The sequence below is a fragment of the Pelodiscus sinensis genome, chromosome 16, assembly GCF_049634645.1.
Source record: "Pelodiscus sinensis isolate JC-2024 chromosome 16, ASM4963464v1, whole genome shotgun sequence".
Lineage (NCBI taxonomy): Eukaryota > Metazoa > Chordata > Testudines > Trionychidae > Pelodiscus > Pelodiscus sinensis.
The window spans coordinates 16642891-16662172 of record NC_134726.1 but is presented as its reverse complement, the minus strand read 5'-3'; the positions used below and the strand labels follow the sequence as shown (position 1 = coordinate 16662172).

Below are 19282 nucleotides of genomic sequence, written 5' to 3'. Positions count from 1 at the left end.
GGGGGCTCGTACCCCATTCCTCCCTCACCTCCTTCCACTTACCCCTCCCTAGCCCCCCTTCCTGATGTACAAAATAAAGGACATGTGTGTTCAAAAATAGAAACTCTCTTTATTGAACAAAACTCGGGGAGACTGGGAAAAGAAGGTGGGAGAGGGGAAGAGAGAGGGTGGAAGAGGGGAGGGCAACTAAAATGATCAGGGGTTTGGAACAGGTCCTATATGAAGAGAGGCTAAAGAGACTGGGACTTCTCAGCTTAGAAAAGAGGAGACTGAGGGGGGATATGATAGAGGTCTATAAAAGCATGAGTGGTGTGGAGAGGGTGCATAAAGAAAAGTTCTTCATTAGTTCCCATAATAGAAGGACTAAAGGACACCAAATGAAATGAATGGGTAGCAGGCTTCAAACTAACAACAGAAAGTTCTTCTTCACAAAGCAAATAGTCAACCTGTGGAACTCCTTGCTGCAGGAGGCTGTGAAGGCTACAACTAGAACAGAGTTTAAAGAGAAGTGAGATAAAGTGATGGAGGTTGGCTCCATGGGGTGGTATTAGCCAGGGAGTAGTAATGGTGTCCCTGGCCTCTGTTTGTGGTAGGCTGGAGATGGATGGCACGAGACAAATGGCTTGGTCATTGTCTTCGGTCCATCCCCTCCAGGGTACCTAGTGTTGGCTGCTGTCGGCAGACAGGCTACTGGGCTAGATGGACCTTTGGTCTGACCCAGTACGGCTCAGGGTCGGGGATCTCACTGGACCACCTTGATTTTCATGCCAACCTGCTCCTGGGTGGCCAGGCTGGCAGCTATCCTGCCCTAGACGGCCACTTTCCTGTGCCTAGTGCGGAGGTCGTGGAGGGGGGCAGAAGAGTTTCCCTGGTGGTGCCCAGAGTGGCCACCAGGGAAAGCTGGGGAGGGCTACCCTCCCACTAGTTCGAATTAAGTGGCTATACAGCCCTTAATTCGAACTAGTTAATTCGAACTAGGCGTTAGTCCTCGTAGAATGAGGTTTACCTAGTTCGAATTAAGTGCACCGCTAGTTCGAATTAAGTTCGAACTAGCGGTTTGCATTTGTAGCGCCTATCAAAGTTAATTCGAACTAACGTCTGTTAGTTCGAATTAACTTTGTAGTGTAGACATACCCGGGCAGATTTCTGATAATCATGGCTCCCGTTTAGAAACCCTTTATTTCAAAGGTACTACTACTTACTTAAGTGGAAGTACTAAGAATTTAAGTTATTGTGAATAAGTCTACGGCAATGCAGCCCTCAGTGATGTTTGCCTCTGTTTTCTGTTCATTTGTTATTTACGTATAGATATAGATTTTATTCATATGTTAAATATTATTTAACCAATTGCCTTTGAAAACACTTTCAGCAACTGGATTGCTCATAAGCTGTGTCATGATTATTACTTTGATCATTTACTCTTCATAATTCATTACTTATGTTGTAATTGACCACCTAAGGCATTGGCTATATGAGAGAAATTGCATCAGTTTAACTAAATAGATCTAGGTAAATGGATCCAAACCAGGAATGATGTGGGGGAATACAAGGAGTCACGTGCCTCCCAAAATACCATGGGTGAAGGGGCTGCCCAGAAGCCAGCAGGAGGGCTAGCAGGGCAGGGTGGAACTTGGCACCTATAGCAGAGGTCTGGCCCAACATTCCCTGTAAGTTGTGTATGCATGTGGCCACTCAGGAGAGATTCAATTTCGCCCAGGTGATTAGCAGAGTGCCCACAGCTAGGGTTTGCACCAGTAGAAAAATTTGTTCCGCACATGGATGAAAAAGATTAGAGGGAACGTTGGTCCAGCCGTCCCCCACTCACCGCCAGTGATGGGGAAAGTGGTGCAACATACCCCAATTCACTTTGTTCTCATGGAGGGAGGGGGCAAGACACACTGGAGGGAAACGGAGCAGAGCAAACGGGATGTGTTGCTTCACTTCTTCCCCGCTGCTGGTGAGTTCGGAGAGTGGCTGGACCTCTGTTGACAGCACCAGCTAGTCCCCTGAGCTACCTCAGTTGGGAGAGGAGGTGGGATGGAGCAAGTGTTGGGAAGAGGCAGGAAAGGGCAGAGCAAAGGCAGGGATGGGCAGAGAAGGGATGAGAAGTGGACCTCGAATAGAGGGGGTTTATCCCAGCTCTTCCTGGGACCAGGGAGATCACATGGCCAGTGGCCCTCTGGACCCCTCCCCCCCTCACTAATCGCCTCTGATCAAAACCCATAATTGAATCCACATGTAAATCAGTTTATCTTAATTCAAACAGGGAATGTTTATTACATTGGAAGTGTGAAGCTTTTTAATTAGATTGATTTAAAATGATTTAAACTTGTGTGCTTTAAGTCATATGGTAGTGATTCCTGCTCCCTGATTGACCGATTCAGATCGACCAATATGACTCACAGATGTATCTGGTTCAAATATATACTTGCTAGCACAAGTACTCACCAAAAAGCTAATAAGAGGGACTGTGTATCCATCAGTGTGAAATTGCAGGTGAGAGAAGTGTTTTCCAACAAACACTCTTTTGCAATAAAAAGAACAATCCACAGGCCTGCTGACAAGGCGGGGCAAAGGGAGCAACTGCCCCAGGGTCCAGCTATTCTAAAGGGCCCAGTGCTCCCAGCTATCGCTGCTACTGCCCTGAGCCTTTAAATCACAGCTGGAATGCTGCACATAGCTCTAAGGGCTGGTGGGTGATGCTGAGGGTTGGCTGCCTGCTGCCTTTGCTACTTCCACCAAAGGCCTCATCCTTTCTGGGAGGGCAAAGCTGCACCCCTTCCCCCCATTCCAGGGACCCAGTGTGGCTGTTGACTCCACTGCTTATCCACAAAAGTCATTCATAAACAAAGTAGATGTAAGTTCTTTAGTTGTTTAGATCACGGATTTGTAAAGGAAAGAAAATTCTAGCAAGTCATCTTGGTAATATATTACAACTTTATCAGTAATTGCATTCGCATATTGTGTATTGAAATTAGAACAGACTATTATCTACATTGTGTTTTAATTAAAAGGGAAGACACATTTTTTTACTGCACCTGTGCATTATAGAAAAATTTCAGTTGCCAGTTTAATGAGAGAAGATGGAGATATGCAAGGAATGTAAAGCCTAATTTTACAGTATAGTCTCCTTCCTAAGCAATTTCAGTTCATCTAAGGGAAAATACATCTTCTGTGATGAAATCTACAATTTAAAAAGAAAACCTATTTGTATGGCCATTACACAGATAATGAGATGAGGAGCAGCAACCATTGTGGGTATACTCCACCCCGTGCAGAGGGCCTGTACAAACGTGATGCACCATTGAAGCCGTATTTTGAGGATGGATGTGGTGCATTACCTCCATGCTGGCCCTCTGCATAGGGGTAAATTTCACCCTCTGAATGAACGTTCAGTACTGTTTAGGCTAAATTCAGAATTAGTTATGTTTAGGAAAAGAGCATAACAGAATCAGCACCAACAGCAGAAGTGCAAAGAAATGGCATGGCAGCTGGGGTAGCAGAAACGGGTGTTGGTCTTTACAGAAAGATTGCTGTCTGTCTAAGGGGCCAAGAATATTATACCTTTAAGGAAAGGGGATATAATCCATTAAGGCACATCTAGAGCTGGTGCAAAGGACAACATAGCAAAGTCAAATCTGCCCTCTTTAGAGGAACAGAAGAAGATGCAAAGGACCCATTCATGGCAGCAAGCACATTCTGCACAGAATAAATAAAGCTATATTGAAAAGATGATAGAGCAAGTGGCCCTGACTGTGTATTGAAATAAAAAACATCCATTAAATTGCAACATCCACACAACTCATTGTAATCACATCTTGGATATAGTCCCTTTGCTTAGTTTGTCATCAGCGCTCTTGTTAAATATTGGTGTTTTGCTGATATCTTCACATCTACTATATATTTGAAAGAGTTTTTGCATCTGTCTGTGGTGTCCGTCCATCCATTTGTGAGCCTTTTTGTTCAAGAACTCCTTCTAACTGGTCAGAGCTAGGACCACCAAATTTGGTAAGCAGCTTCCTCTTCTCCTAACTTAAAGCAAGATCAGGGTTTGGGTGTTCCAGGACAATGGGATGTACATGGAATGTGTGTGTTTCTCATCAAACAGAAAGGGAGGGCTGTGATAGCACGGACAGTTATATTGCAGAATGACACAGGTGGCAGCAATCAAGTTTGCCACCGCCACTCCATCAGCCCAGGGCCTGCCCCAGGGAGGAATACCGCCAGTTAGGCAGCATGCCCCCCACCCCAGGCTGGTCCTGTGGAGCAACACTTCCAGTGTGCCAGGCAGCACAGCCCCTGCCAGCCTGTGCTGGCCCTGGGGAACAACCAGTGACCTGGCAGCACCCCTCTATCACCCTAGGCCGGCCCAGGGAGCACCCCCTGCCCTGACTCCTGCTCCTGCCATCCGTCCCCAATACCCTCCACACCTCCTAACCCTCTGCCTGACTCCTATACTCCTACACCCTGACAGGAGCCTCTCACCCTGACTTCCGCACTTCCACCCACTTCCCTGAGCCCCACCCCCCCCACACCTCTCAACCACCTAACTCCTGCACTCCACACACCCCAGCCCCCTGCCCTGAAGCACTTGAGCAATGCTGGGTAAATCTTGTAGTCCCTCTATAATGAAATGGTATGCCACATGCACTGTTTCGGAATGATGTTAAGAGAATTTAACAGAATTTGAGTTAATTTAAGAAAGTGCTTGTGAGAGTGGGGAACCCAAAGTATTTGGTTCCATTGCTTCTTAACATTGCTGTATCAAATGCATCTCATCTTTGCCTATAGCAGCCTCTCTTGAGAAGTGTGCTATTATGTTAAATTGTGACAAATGGTTTTGTATTTTTGTGACGTGTTCAAACAACAAACAGCAGAGCTAGCCCTCCAGAGTTTGCTCCTGATTCACCATTTAAAAAGCAAAGAGTATCCTCCATAAATGGAGGAGTGGGAGAAAAGCTGGTAAATCTTGGAGGTGAAGTCAGGGAAACAGAAGGGAAATAGCATGCCTACCATGCTGTGTCTCTGCACTGAGATTCCATAAAAGATCCTCCTGTCTAGCTTTGAGGGGATGTGCTTCCATGGTACTTTGAAGGCAGAGCTGAAGTAGAGTCAAGGAGCAGTACACAACTATCAATAGCATCATCCTTGTTGACCCTTTATCCAAGTGGAACTTCATATAGTTTGAATCAGCATAGATTCCTGCTCAATCCCCTCTGTGGGTTCTCTGTGAAAACTCTGTTTTCTAAGCATCAGTGTAGTTAACAGCACCTCCTCTACAGGACTAGGGCTTTCCTTCTTGAATCGCCATGCTTCATGAGGTTGGAAGACTTCACCTTTGCCAATTCCACAACTCCTTTCCTTTATGAAGATAATTTTGTAAATTCTGCAGGGTTAGTCATGTAGAAATTTCAGGTTGCCTCTCTATGGGATGGGCAGTTTTGGTCCAGAGTCTGTCTGAAGATGTGGATGGACAATAGCTTTTTTAAGGGATACCAAACAATATATATGAGGATAATAGAACCAAGGGTGATGTCATGATAGGGAATCTATACAGACCTTCTAACAAAGAAGAAGAGGCTGATGAGGCTTTCTTTGACCAACCAAGAAAATAATTCAAAGCACAGAACTTGGTGGTGATAGGAGACTTCAACCACCCAGACATCTATTGGGAAAATAACATAACAGGGCAAAGATTGTCCAACATATTCTTGGGATGTATTGGAGACTATTATTATTTCAGAAAGTGGAGAAATAAACATCCCATGGGAGGCGGGGGGGGGGGGGGGGGGTGGAGAGGCTGTTCTAGACTTAATTTTTATAAATAGAAAGAAAATGGTTGAGAAAATGAAAGTAGAAGTCACCTTGTGTGAAACTGATCATTAATCTCCTCATCTGAGAAAGTGAATTTTGCCCCGAAAGCTCCTGGTAGACTATACATGTTTTTGTTAGTCTCTAAGGCTGTGTCCAGACTCCATGCCTCCGTCGACGGAGGCATGTAGATTAGCCAGCTCGGAAGAGGGAAATGAAGCCGCGATTAAAATAATCGCGGCTTCATTTAAATTTAAATGGCTGCCCCGATCTGCCGATCAGCTGTTTGTCGGCAGATCGGGAGAGTCTGGACGCGATGCCCCGACAAAGAAGCCTTTCTTCATCGACACAGGTAAACCTGGTTTCACGAGGCTTACCTGTGTCGATGAAGAAAGGCTTCTTTGTCGGGGCATCGCGTCCAGACTCTCCCGATCTGCCGACAAACAGCTGATCGGCAGATCGGGGCAGCCATTTAAATTTAAATGAAGCCGCGATTATTTTAATCGCGGCTTCATTTCCCTCTTCCGAGCTGGCTAATCTACATGCCTCCGTCGACGGAGGCATGGAGTCTGGACACAGCCTAAGGGTATGTCTACACTACAATGTTAGTTCGAACTAACGGACGTTAGTTCGAACTAACATTCATAGCCGCTACACTAGCGCTCCACTAGTTCGAATTTGAATCGAACTAGCGGAGCGCTTAGTTCGAACTAGGAAAACCTCATTTTACAAGGATTAAGCCTAGTTCGAACTTACTAGTTCGAATTAAGGGGTGTGTAGCCCCTTAATTCGAACTAGTGGGAGGCTAGCCCTCCCCAGGTTTCCCTGGTGGCCACTCTGGCCAACACCAGGGAAACTCTATGCCCCCCTCCCGGCCCCGGACCCCTTAAAGGGGCACGGGCTGGCTACGGTGCCCGTGCCAGGTGCAAGCCTGCCAGCACCCAGCCAGCAGACCCTGCACCTGGCACGGCACAGAGCCACCCACCCGATGTCCCCCAGCCCACCCCCTCTTCCCGGGACAAGGCTGGCGGCTCCCGGGAGCTTGCCCTGGACCGCAAGAGGCGGGCACCTTCCTGGGCTAGTGCGGACATCGTGGACCTTGTCCACGATCTCCACACTAGGCACAGGAAAGTGGCCGGCTTGGGCAGGAGAGCTGCCAGCCTGGCCACCCAGGAGCAGGTGTGCAAGAGAATAAAGGGGGTCCACTGAGACCCCCGACCCTAAGCCCTGAGCTTACAATGGCCGTCCTGGGTCAGACCAAAGGTCCATCTAGCCCAGTAGCCTGTCTGCCGACAGCGGCCAACCCTAGGGACCCTGGAGGGGATGGACCGAAGACAGTGACCAAGCCATTTGTCTCGTGCCATCCCTCTCCAGCCTTCCACAAACTTTGGGTAGGGACACCACTCCTACCCCCTGGCTAATACCAGTCCATGGAGCCAACCTCCATGACTTGATCTCACGTCCCTTTAAACTCTGTTCTAGTTGTAGCCTTCACAGCCTCCTGCAGCAAGGAGTTCCACAGGTTAACTATTTGCTTTGTCAAGAACAACTTTCTCTTACTAGTTTGAAGCCTGCTACCCATTCCTTTCCTTTGGTGTCCTCTAGTCCTTCTTTATGGGAACTCAGGAAGAACTTTTCGGAATGCACCCTCTCCACCCAACCCCTGCTTTTAGAGACCTCTATCTTGTCCCCGCTCCATCTCCTCTTTTCTAAGCTGAACAGTCCCAGTCTCTGTAGCCTCTCTTCATCTGGGACCTGTTCCCAACCCCTGATCATGTTAGTTGCCCTCCCCTCTCCCAGCCTTTCTCTTCCCCTCTCCCACCTCCTTTTCCCAGTCTCCCCCAGTTTTGTTCAATAAAGACAGAGTTAATGTTGGAAGAAACGTTATCTTTATTTTGTACATCAATAAGAAGGGGGGCTAGGGAAGGGTAAGTGGAAGGAGGTGAGGGAGGAATAGGGTGCGAGCCCCCGATGGGGAGGACTGGGCTGGCTCTGTGGGCTTCTGGGGGTGGAAGCTCTCCTGCAGCCCCCCGATTGCCCCCTCTCCCCAGATGGCAGCCTGCGGCAAGTGCAGCCGGGCTGATGGCTGAGTGCTGTGATGTGCCCAGTGTGGGTACTCTGGGCAATCCAAGCCAGGACTGGTTTTCAAGCGGGGCACCCCTTAGAACTGTCTGTCCGGGGTGGGGGTCGGGACCCTTTAAGCGCAGCCCTCGGCTAGCCTGAGATAGCATCTCCACGCTCTATGTCCTCCTCTGATGCCCTGCCGGCACTGCTTCCGGCCATCCTTAAGCCCGGTTCAGGGTCCACTCAATGTGGACTTGCTAGTTCGAATTAGAAAAACACTAATTCGAACTAGTTTTTAGTTCTAGACGCGTTAGTTCGAATTAGCTTAGTTCAAATTAACGTTGTAGTGTAGATGTACCCTTAGGATATGTCTACACTACAAAGTTAATTCGAACTAACGGATATTAGTTCAAATTAACTTTGATAGGCGCTACACTAGCGCTCCGCTAGTTCGAACTTAATTCGAACTAGCGGAGCGCTTAGTTCAAACTAGGTAAACCTCATTCTACAAGGACTAATCCTAGTTCGAACTTACTAGTTCGAATTAAGGGCTGTGTAGCCCCTTAATTCGAACTAGTGGGAGTCTAGCCCTCCCCAGCTTTCCCTGGTGGCCACTCTGGCCAACACCAGGGAAACTCGTATGCCCCCCTCCTGGCCCCGGACCCCTTAAAGGGGCACGAGCTGGCTATGATGCCCGTGCCAGGTGCAAGCCTGCCAGCACCCAGCTAGCAGACCCTGCACCTGGCACAGCTCGAGCCAGCCACCCGATGCCCCCCAGCCCTCCCCCTCTTCCCAGGACCAGGCTGGCGGCTCCCGGGAGCTTGCCCGGGACCGCAAGAGGCAGGCACCCGCCTGGTCTAGTGCGGACATCGTGGACCTCATCCACGACCTCCGCACTAGGCACAGGAAAGTGGCCGTCTAGGGCAGGAGAGCTGCCAGCCTGGCCACCCAGGAACAGGTGTGCATGAAAATCAAGTTGGTCCACTGAGACCCCCGATCCTGAGGCCTTATCTTACAATGGCCGTCCTGGGTCAGACCAAAGGTCCGTCTAGCCCAGTAGCCTGTCTGCCGACAGCGGCCAGCCCTAGGGACCCTGGAGGGGATGGACCGAAGACAGTGACCAAGCCATTTGTCTCGTGCCATCCCTCTCCAGCCTTCCACAAACTTTGGGTAGGGACACCACTCCTACCCCCTGGCTAATACCAGTCCATGGACCCAACCTTCATCACTTGATCTCACGTCCCTTTAAACTCTGTTCTAGTTGTAGCCTTCACAGCCTCCTGCAGCAAGGAGTTCCACAGGTTGACTATTTGCTTTGTGAAGAACAACTTTCTGTTACTGGTTTGAAGCCTGCTACCCATTCCTTTCCTTTGGTGTCCTCTAGTCCTTCTATTATGGGAACTAATGGAGAACTTTTCTTTATGCACCCTCTCCACCCCACTCATGCTTTTATAGACCTCTATCCTATCCCCCCTCAGTCTCTCTTTTCTAAACTGAAAAATTCCAGTCTCTTTAGCCTCTCTTCATATGGGACCTGTTCCAAACCTCTGATCATTTTAGTTGCCCTCCCCTCTCCCACCCTCTCTCTTCCCCTCTCCCACCTCCTTTTCCCAGTCTCCCCCAGTTTTGTTCAATAAAGAGAGATTCTATTTTTGACCACACGTTTTCTTTATTTTGTACATCAGGAAGGGGGGCTAGGGAAGGGTAAGTGGAAGGAGGTGAGGGAGGAATGGGGTACGAGCCCCCGATGGGGAGGACTGGGCTGGCTCTGCGGGCTTCTGGGGGTGGAAGCTCTCCTGCAGCCCCCCAATTCCCTCCTCTCCCCAGATGGCAGCCTGCGGCAAGTGCAGCCGGTCTGATGGCCGAGTGCTGTGATGTGCCCAGTGTGGGCACTCAGGGCACTCCAAGACAGGACTGCTTTGCAAGCAGGACACCCCTTAGAACTGTCTGTCCGGGGTGGGGATCGGGTCCCTTTAAGCACAGCCCTCGGCTAGCCTGAGACAGCAGCTCCACGCTCTAAGTCCTCATCTGATGCCCTGCCGGCACTGCTTCCAGCCATCCTTAACCCCGCTTCAGGGTCCACTTAATGTGGACATGCTAGTTCGAATTAGCAAAATGCTAATTCGAACTAGTTTTTAGTTCTAGATGCATTAGTTCAAATTAGCTTAGTTCGAATTAACTAATTCGAACTAAGTTAGTTCGAATTAGCACTGTAGTGTAGACATACCCTCAGGTGCTATAGGACTACTCATTGATCCTAAAATGATAGTTCATGATTCTAAGTAATAGTAGGATAGAGACTATGGATTTCAAGAAAGCAGACATTAGCAAACTTAGGGCGTTGGTAGGCAAGAGCTCATGGGAAATAAGTTTAAGGAGAAAAACAATTCAAGAGATTTGGCAGTTTTTTTAGAGACATTATTACAGGTACAAGCATAAACTATTCCACTGTGTATGAAAGAAACGAGTATGGGAAGAGACCATACTGGCTTAACCAGGATATCTTCAATGATCTATAAAAAAATCTAGGTCAAATTACAAAGGATGAATATAACAAGTAACACAGGGTATGTCTACACTACCACCCTAGTTCGAACTAGGGTGGTAATGTAGGCAACCAGAGTTGCAAATGAAGCCCGGGATTTGAATTTCCCGGGCTTCATTTGCATAAAGCTGGGCGCCGTCATTTTTAAAAGTCCACTAGTGCGGACTACCGTTACTCCTCGTAAGTAACTAGGGTGGTAGTGTAGACATACCCACAAGGATGTGAGGACAAAATTAGATAGGCCAAGCACAAAATGAGTTCAAACTAGCTAAAGGCATAAAGAACAACAAAAACTGTTCTACAAATACATTAAAAGCAAGAGGAAGACCAAGGAACAGGGTAGGCCCATTACTTACTCAAGGAAATAATAACAGAAAATGTGGAAATGGAAGAGGTGCTTAATGACTTCTTTGTTTTGGTTTTCACCAAGAAGGTTGTTGGTGATTGGACGCCTAGCTTAGTAACTGCCAGTGAAAATGATGTCGTATCGGAGGCTAAAATAGGGAAACAACAAGTTAAATATTACTTAGACAAATTATATGTCTTCAAGTCAGCAGGGCCTTATGAAATGCTTCCTAAAATACTCAAGGAGCTGACTTAAAAGATAACTGAGCCATTAGCAATTATCTTTAAAAAAATCATTAAATACAGAAAATTCCAGAAGACTGGAAAAGGACAAATATAGTGCCAGTCTCTAATCAGGAAAATAGGGACAACCTAGGAAATTAGACTAGTCAGCTTAACTTCTGTACCAGGAAAAATAATGGAGCAAATAATTAAGCAATCAGTTTGCAAACATCTAGAGGATAATAAGATGATTAGTAACAATCAGTATGGATTTATCAAGAACAAATCCAACCTCATAGCTTTCTTTTACAGGGTAGCAGGCTTTGTGGAGAAGGAGGAAGTAGATTTGGTATATCTTGACTTTAGTAAAGCTTTTGATACAATCTCACATGATGTAAGGTCAAACACCTAGGGAAATATAACATAAATGAAGCTACTAAAAGGTGGATGCATATCTGGTTGGATAAATAATATCAGTGGATCACAGTCATGCTGGAAGGGCATAACAAATGGATTCTGCAGGGATCAGTTCTGGGTCTGGTTCTATTCAATATCTTCATCAATGGGGGTATGTCTATACTACCACCCTAGTTCGAACTAGGGTGGTAATGTAGGCAACCGGAGTTGCAAATGAAGCCCGGGATTTGAATTTCCTGGGCTTCATTTGCATCTTGCCGGGCGCCGCCATTTTACGAGGAGTAACGGTAGTTCGGAATAGGAAGCCTAGTCCGAACTACCTAGTCCGTGCCGCGTGTAGCCGCGCGGTACGGAGTCCGCACTAGCGGACATTTAAAAATGGCGGCGCCCGGCTTTATGCAAATGAAGCCGGGAAATTCAAATCCCAGGCTTCATTTGCAACTCCGGTTGCCTACATTACCACCCTAGTTCAAACTAGGGTGGTAGTGTAGACATACCCTAACTTAGATAATGATAGAGAAGCTACATTTCTGAAGTTTGTGGACAATGCCAAGCTGGGAGGGGTTGCGAGTGCTTTGGAGTTGAACTAAAATTTCAAATGATCTGGACAAACTGGAGAAATAGTCTGAGGTTAATAGGATGAAATTCAATAAGGACAAATGCAAAGTACTCCACTTAGGATGGAACAGTCAGTTTCACACACACAAAATGGGAAGTAACTGTGTAGGAAGGAGTACCATGGAAAGCATAGTGGATCACCAGCTAAATAGTGTAACACTGTCTGTATTAGAAGGAGTATTGTACAAAAAACATGAGAAGTAGTTCTTCTATTCTACTCTGCTCTGATTAGGCCTCAACATGAGTATAGTGTCCAATTCTGAGATCCACATTTCAGGAGAGATTGGAAAAAGTGGAGAAAGTCCAAAAAAGAGAAATAAAAATGATTAAAGGTCTAGAAAACATGGCTTATGTGGCAAGATTGAAAACATTGGATTTGTTTAGTCTGGACAAGAGAAGACTGAGAGAATGTGAAACCCATTATCAAGAACATAAAAGGTCATTATAAGGAGGAGGGAGAAAAATTGTTCTTCTTAACTTCTGAGGCTAGGAAAAGAAGCAATGGGCTTAAATTGCAACAAAGGAAGTTTAGGTTGGATTTTAGGAAAAGCTCCCTATCTGTTAGAGTGGTTAAGCACTGGAATAAATTGTCTAAGGGGGTTGTGGAATCTCCATTGGAGATTTTTAAGAGCAGGTTAGACAAACACCTGTCATGTTTCTCAAACCCTGTGAGTCCTGACCTCCCAGGAGGTCAAGAGCAACTTAGAGGGGGGTTGTGGTATCACAAAGTTTGAGAACCCCTGGTCTAGATAATACTTAGTTTTGCCATGAATACAGGGGACTGGATAAAATGATCTTTCAAAGTCCCTTCCAAGGGTGGAATATCGGGAGGGTAGGGGGTGCAGCAGCTGTGCGCTCTGGGACATGGCTTGCTCTTCATCCACTTCCCCAGATGCTAAGGGAGTGAGGGGAAAGCCCTTGCATTCCATGCATTCTTCTCACACCTGGCTGGTAAGCTCCCTTCACCAGCCAGATGTGAGAGGCATGCACGGAATGCAAGGACTTTCCTTTCCCTGCCTTAGCATCCTGCGAACTGAATGAAAAGCAAGCCATGTCCCGGCACGCACAGCTTCTGCGCCCCCTACACACCCTCCCCCCCCCCCGAAATTCCGCCCTTGGACTCTTCCAATCCTGTTGTTCTGTGATACACAGTGAGAATGCAGAGTGGTTGGTGATTGCAGAGCCAAGTATTTTTAGAGCTTGATCCAGAGCCCACTGAAGTCAATGGAAAGACTCACATTGAATTCTATGAGCTTTGGCACAGGCCCTTAATGAGATTTAAAAATTGGGGTCTTTTGGTTTTCAAAAATGTATGGTGTAGGGGAACATTTGTATGGCTAGTTTACCTTGTTGAAGTATTATATTGAAGCCATGATTACTTAGGCTGTTGATATCCATAAAGATCTAAGGGGAAAAAATACTTTAATCTTCCTATCAAAATCTTTTTAAAGATATTTTTAATCCCATATAGAAAGATGTGTTTTTCTAGATGCATTCATACATGATGGACTATATACACTCTGCATTGGTATTTAACATTTTCTAGTGCTCAACTCACTTTTTCTTTTTTCCCCCCCTTTTGAAATCAAACAGCTGACAAGGTCAATGATGACTTCTATTCTAAACGTCGACACCTTGCAGACCTGGCTGCCAAGGGGAGTCTGCCACTGCACCCAGTGCGCAGAGAGGAAGACAGAACATATATGCCTGACAATAGCATGACCAGGCAGAATGGGCAGAAATCCAAAGTCTCAAAGATGCAAACACACCCATTATCTTACAACTCCAACTACAAAACCTGGGACCCCAGCGACCAGTCCCTCCGACGGCAGACATATGCAAACAAGGGGAAGCCCGGCACAGGAGAACCAGCAGTAAGTGACCCACTGACAACACGGAGCCAGCACTATCTGCCCACCCAGCCATATTTCATAACTAACAGCAAGACAGAAGTGACTGTCTGAGATTACTTTTCAGCAAAAAGATTCCTTGAAAACAAAACACATGCGTATACAACACATGAATAACTGAAAGAGGCAAAAAATGATAGCAAGAAAAAAAGGAACTTCCACTTGGACATTCCTGCTATGAAGCCAATTGTAAGGCAAAGTGTGGGTTAATGCCATTCAGCAATACACTGAAGGTTGAATTAGAAACACCATTTGTATTTCACACTGGAAACAAACCCTTGTGACTAAATTTTTTTTTACTTGAAACTGAAATCCATGATGAGAAGTAGCACAATCTAGAGAAACTTTATGTCTGCTTAAACCATTTACACTATGTTCCTGCCTTGAAACAGAGAGCCAATGAGAGAGAACAATATACTGTAATACATTGTTTGGTCAGGAATTTTGTATAAATTCTACTACTAATAATAATCACTAGACCTGTGAAAACCCAAGTGCAAATAACTTGGTACCAGCCCTAACATTATTGTATTTTCATACCATCACTCTAGGAAGAGCAAAAAAACCCAATAAAGTAAAATCGAAAAAAGACTCTTTCATGTGAATCTTATGAAGACTGTTACAGTTAAAAGCATATGGCAACTTTTTTGCTGGCAGAAAGTCTAGAAGGACAACAAACACAAGAAGCTTTTATTTTAGTTGAATTTTGGTTTAGTTTTAAAGTTCTTGGAACCTCCAAAATAAGAGACGTATCATATAACAGAATATGGGGTGGGGGATTTGGGAGGGCAGGGGCTGGACCAGAAAAACCACTCCCTCTCAGTCCTGTTTTCCAAGCAGAAGGTAACAATTCTCACTTTACGGACTGTCAAGACTTTTTCTTCACCTAAATGTTTTGCCTATATTCAACTGCTTCAGACTGAAAATAAATAAGCGTGGGTGGTGCCTTTACTGTATTGCTATTGTTCAATGACAGTCTTGTTTCTCAAAGTGGAACCTGTGTTCTTTTAAGCTTATTTCCTCATGTTTTATTAAAGTATTAGAAGGGTTCTATCCCCACCAGCCTCTCTTCCCTCTTCTGTTGTCAAGAATGAAAATTCATGTTTCACCTCCATGTAGTGGTTGCAAGGTCAGGAATATTTAGTTAGCCCCTCATCCCAGATAGTAAATCATACTTTTTCTACCTAAAATCCCCTATAGTCTTTCATTCTGTATTTGCTTTTAGGCACAGTAGTTCTCCTTCAAAGTTCAATTAAATGTTACATGCATATTGTCTTTTTTCTTGTTTGCTTTTTGTTAGTGGTGTCCCTCCCCCCTTTGCTTGATATTTAGGAGGCTGCTGCACTAGCCTCAGATGTCACAAGGATCTGGGTTTAAAATCAGACTCATGGTCTTGCCAGACCATGATTCTGATGACTTGGATACATTTTTGATATCAGTAAAACCACTTCAGAATTTGGCACAGTTAGCAGGCTGGCAGTCCTGGAATGATAAAATATGTGCACATCAACAGTGAAGTGAATAATTGTTATGAGACTAAGACTGTGTGGCAAGCGCTTGATACAACAAGCAGTGCAATTTGCTTTTCACTTTCATCATGCACTAAAATCCCTGCCATCCCCCAAAGGAAGTCATTGGGCCATCTCATAAACTAACCATCCCAATACAATTTACATTTTCACTGGCTGTCAGTTTTCCTTGAGATTAGTTTCATACTGTAAAAGGACATGATAGGCTCCATGAGTCTGAGAACTGTATACTGCAAAATGAATCAAGAGTGGGATTTCTGAACTGTATGCAGCCGATTCAGACAGTATTTCTTCTTAGATTTTTGCAAGGATGCAAGAGCAGAGTAGTTTAAAAGAGGCTAACAGGGGAGATCATTTATCCAACCGATTCAAGATTGATCTGCATCTTGATGATACAGGCATCACTCTGTAAGGGTATATCTACACTTACACCCTAGTTCGGACTAGGGATGCAAATGCAGGCATTCACATTTGCTAATGAAGCGGGGATTTAAATATCCCGCTCTTCATTAGCAAGATCTCACCAGCGCTAGTTCGAATCACAGCTGATTTGAAAGTGAAAGTGCGTGCCGGGACATGTTAGTTCAAACCAAACTCCTTGGTTTGAGGAATAATTTTTTGAGGAGTAATGTTAGTTCGAACCAAAGGGTTTGGTTTGAACTAATGCATCCCGGAGCGCACTTTCACTTTCGAATCAGCTGTGATTCGAACTAGCGCACCGGCGAGATCTTGCTAATGAAGAACAGGATATTTAAATCCCCGCTTCATTAGCAATTTCGAATGTCTGCATTTGCATCCCTAGTCCGAACGAGGGTACAAGTGTAGACATACCCTAAGTGTGCTTCTATATTGTATGAAAGTTTCAGAGGGGTAGCCATGTTAGTCTGTAACTGTAAAAAACTTAAAAAATAATGATCATCTGTCTTATGCCCATGAGAAGTAGAAAAAAAGCCCATGGACTAATACTCTCCTGAATCTCTCATGTCATTCCTTTAACTTTTATTGCTTTCACAACTGGCTAATTTAATTTGACCCTATATGGAATGTTGCTGTTAATCCATATGCTTTAGATACACACTTCAGCTGCACTCTGATCCACACAGATTTTTGTGTAACTTGAGCATATTTTATGTGGAAAATTTTAGTAACTGTATGTTCTGTAAGTAAACCTGTGTTAATACTTGTTAACAACTACAGAGTTTATGATACCAATAATACTTCCTACGATAAAATGTTTGTTTGTTTTTTAAGAATGTTTATTTGTAAACATATGTATTCACTATATTAATATGAATTTCTTACCTGGCAATAAAACTGATTCTATGTGAATCTGATTTGCTGGCTCGTTCATAAATTCCTATCATTGGGCCAATAACTGAGTTCCTCAGTCAGCTTTTACAAAGTCTTTACAAAATCCCACTGATGACAATAGGTCTTGCCTGATCAGATTTGAGGTGTGGAGCCTTTATTATTTGTAATCATGCCAGGAGAAAGCTCTCTTGCAAATACATTCTCTATGTTATCTGTGATTAGTATTCACCTTGCTAGCATTTGAACTCTTCCCACATGAATCATTATTTTACAGTTTTGCAAGGGGAAAAAATTAAAAATACATAGGGCCAAATCCTGCTCTCTTTGAAGTGTATGGGAGTTTTGCTGTGGACCTAAATGGGACTGCAGGATCTAATCTATATAGTGTGTGCTTGGCTGATTGTAGGTGGGACACTTCAGTTCTTATGCAGTTATCAATCACAGAAGAAACATTACATTATGGCTCTAGAATATAGTAGTTCACTTGGAACAGAAATATCCTGTGATGGGCCTCACTACAGCTGACAATGGCCCTGTGAGGCTATGTCTACAGTGCACGCGTCTTTCAAAATGACTCATGTTACTTCGAAATAACAGAGTGAGTGTCTACACAGCAAGCCATTATTTCAAAATAATTTCAAAATAACTGGCTTCTTACTCTGACTTCTGTAACTCTCATTTCAGAAGGAGTAAAGGAAGTTGAAAGAAGAGTGTTCTTCCTTCAACTTCCTGCAGTATGGACAGCACCAAAAGCTGAGTTAAGGTACTTCAACTTCAGCTACACAATTAACATAGCTGAAGTTGCATATCTGAACTTGTCTTGAGCCTGCAGTGTAGACACACCCTGAGTGAACAAAAACCTCCAGCTAGAGAAAATCAAAGTATTTTGTTGGCTTCCAAGTCAGTCTTCAATATCCTGCAATGGTGTGATCTGATATTTAGAGCAAAGCACTAGGAGTCAGATCTGTGTTCAAGTCCAGGTTGGGCCACTGACATGCTTTGTGGCCTAGAGCAAGTCACTTAAATACAATGTGTAAGGAAGAAATTCCATCACCTTAGCAGTGGTGTATGGAGGAGTTGTCCTGGATGGATGTGGGGAAAGGGGGGGGGGGGCAATGAAGGGTCATGTGCCGTAGGTAACTGTGTACTCTGCATATGCCTTGTGGGAGGACAGGGGCAGCAGCACTATCCCCAGTCACAGGCAGCTGGTCCTGGTCATGCTGCCTGAGAGAGGAGGAGACACTGCCCAGGACACAGCTCCTCTCCCCTGCTAGGTAATGGGATGGGGAAGGGTGGGATAGGGAGAGCGTGTGGGCCCAGGGCTAGGGGTAACTCAGGGAGGAGTCACATGGGGAGGTTACATGGCTGGTTCCCCCTTTGTGTCTCTTCTCAGCAGTCACCTACAGAACTCTACATTTGCAAGGCATAATGGATGACATCCTCATGCATGCTCTTTTTTCTCATATACAATGAAATGGGCCCTAAATAGGTTATGTGGCCCAGTCTTCTGGAGGATTAAGACAGGACTAGACCAGAGGTTCTCAGCATTGTCTTTCTCAGCACCCCCCCCCCCACACACACACACATTCTCTAAAAACTCTATGACCCACCAATATCTCAACAACAATTTTTCTGCACATAAAAGCCAGAGCTGGCTTTAGAAGGCAGTAAGCAGGGCAATTTTCCGGGACTCCATGCCACAAGGGACATCACAGAGCTAAGATGCTCAAGGTTTTGCACCAGCTTCAGATGGCAGGTCTCGAGGCCCGGAAGAAGTTACTCACCTCAGCGCAGTAATGATGGTTCTTCGAGATGTGTGTCCTTGTGGGTGCTCCACTGTAGGTGTTGAGCTCGTTCCGCCACCACAGATTGGAGATTTTCAACAGCCATAGTCAGCCGGACTGCGCATTCGCAGCTGGCATCTCGCACCATTCGCGCCCTTTGCCTACTGCACGCAGTCCAACTCCCACCAGTTCCTCTCACCCGCTCTGTCATCTGGAATGAGAGAAAAGGAAACAAGATTCCAGAGCAGGGAGGAGGGTGGGTTGTGGAGCTCCCACGAGGACACACATCTCGAAGAACCATCGTTACTGCACCGAGGTGAGTAACTTCTTCTTTTTCTTCTAGTAGTATCTTGGTGAGTGCTCTACTGTAGGTGACTTCATAGCAGTACTCAGAATTCTGTTGGGCTCCAGAATCATGGTTTACCCTGCCCAGCGAGTATCGCAGAAACAACCAAAGAGTCCTGAACAATTGTTGTAAAATAGCGTAATGTTTCATGAATGTGCCATAGGAAGACCACGTAGATGCCTACAAATATCCCTAAGGGGAACTCCATGAAGGCAAGCTGTAGAAGAGGCTATCTCTCTGGTTGAGCGGGACTTCAGTTGACACGGCAGAGATTTGTTGAGCAACGATTAACAGGTGGTGATACACTGGGTTATGAGTTTGGCAACACGGAATGAAGACAGCATCTGAACCTTAGATCACAGTACAAGTGACACAAACAG

General features: G+C 45.4%; 1 protein-coding gene across 2 annotated transcripts in view; it reads left to right on the top strand.

Moving 5' to 3' along the window:
- The window catches only part of SHISA9 (shisa family member 9), a 353976-nt gene extending 337187 nt beyond the window's left edge, over positions 1-16789 (top strand). For both annotated transcript variants that reach the window (XM_006131457.4, XM_006131456.4), the window contains one exon: positions 13616-16789. In XM_006131457.4, coding sequence (XP_006131519.3) covers positions 13616-13986 — 371 coding nt within the window. In that variant the 3' untranslated portion in view covers positions 13987-16789. The remainder of the gene's footprint in view (positions 1-13615) is intronic.
- Positions 16790-19282: the final 2493 nt, after the last annotated feature.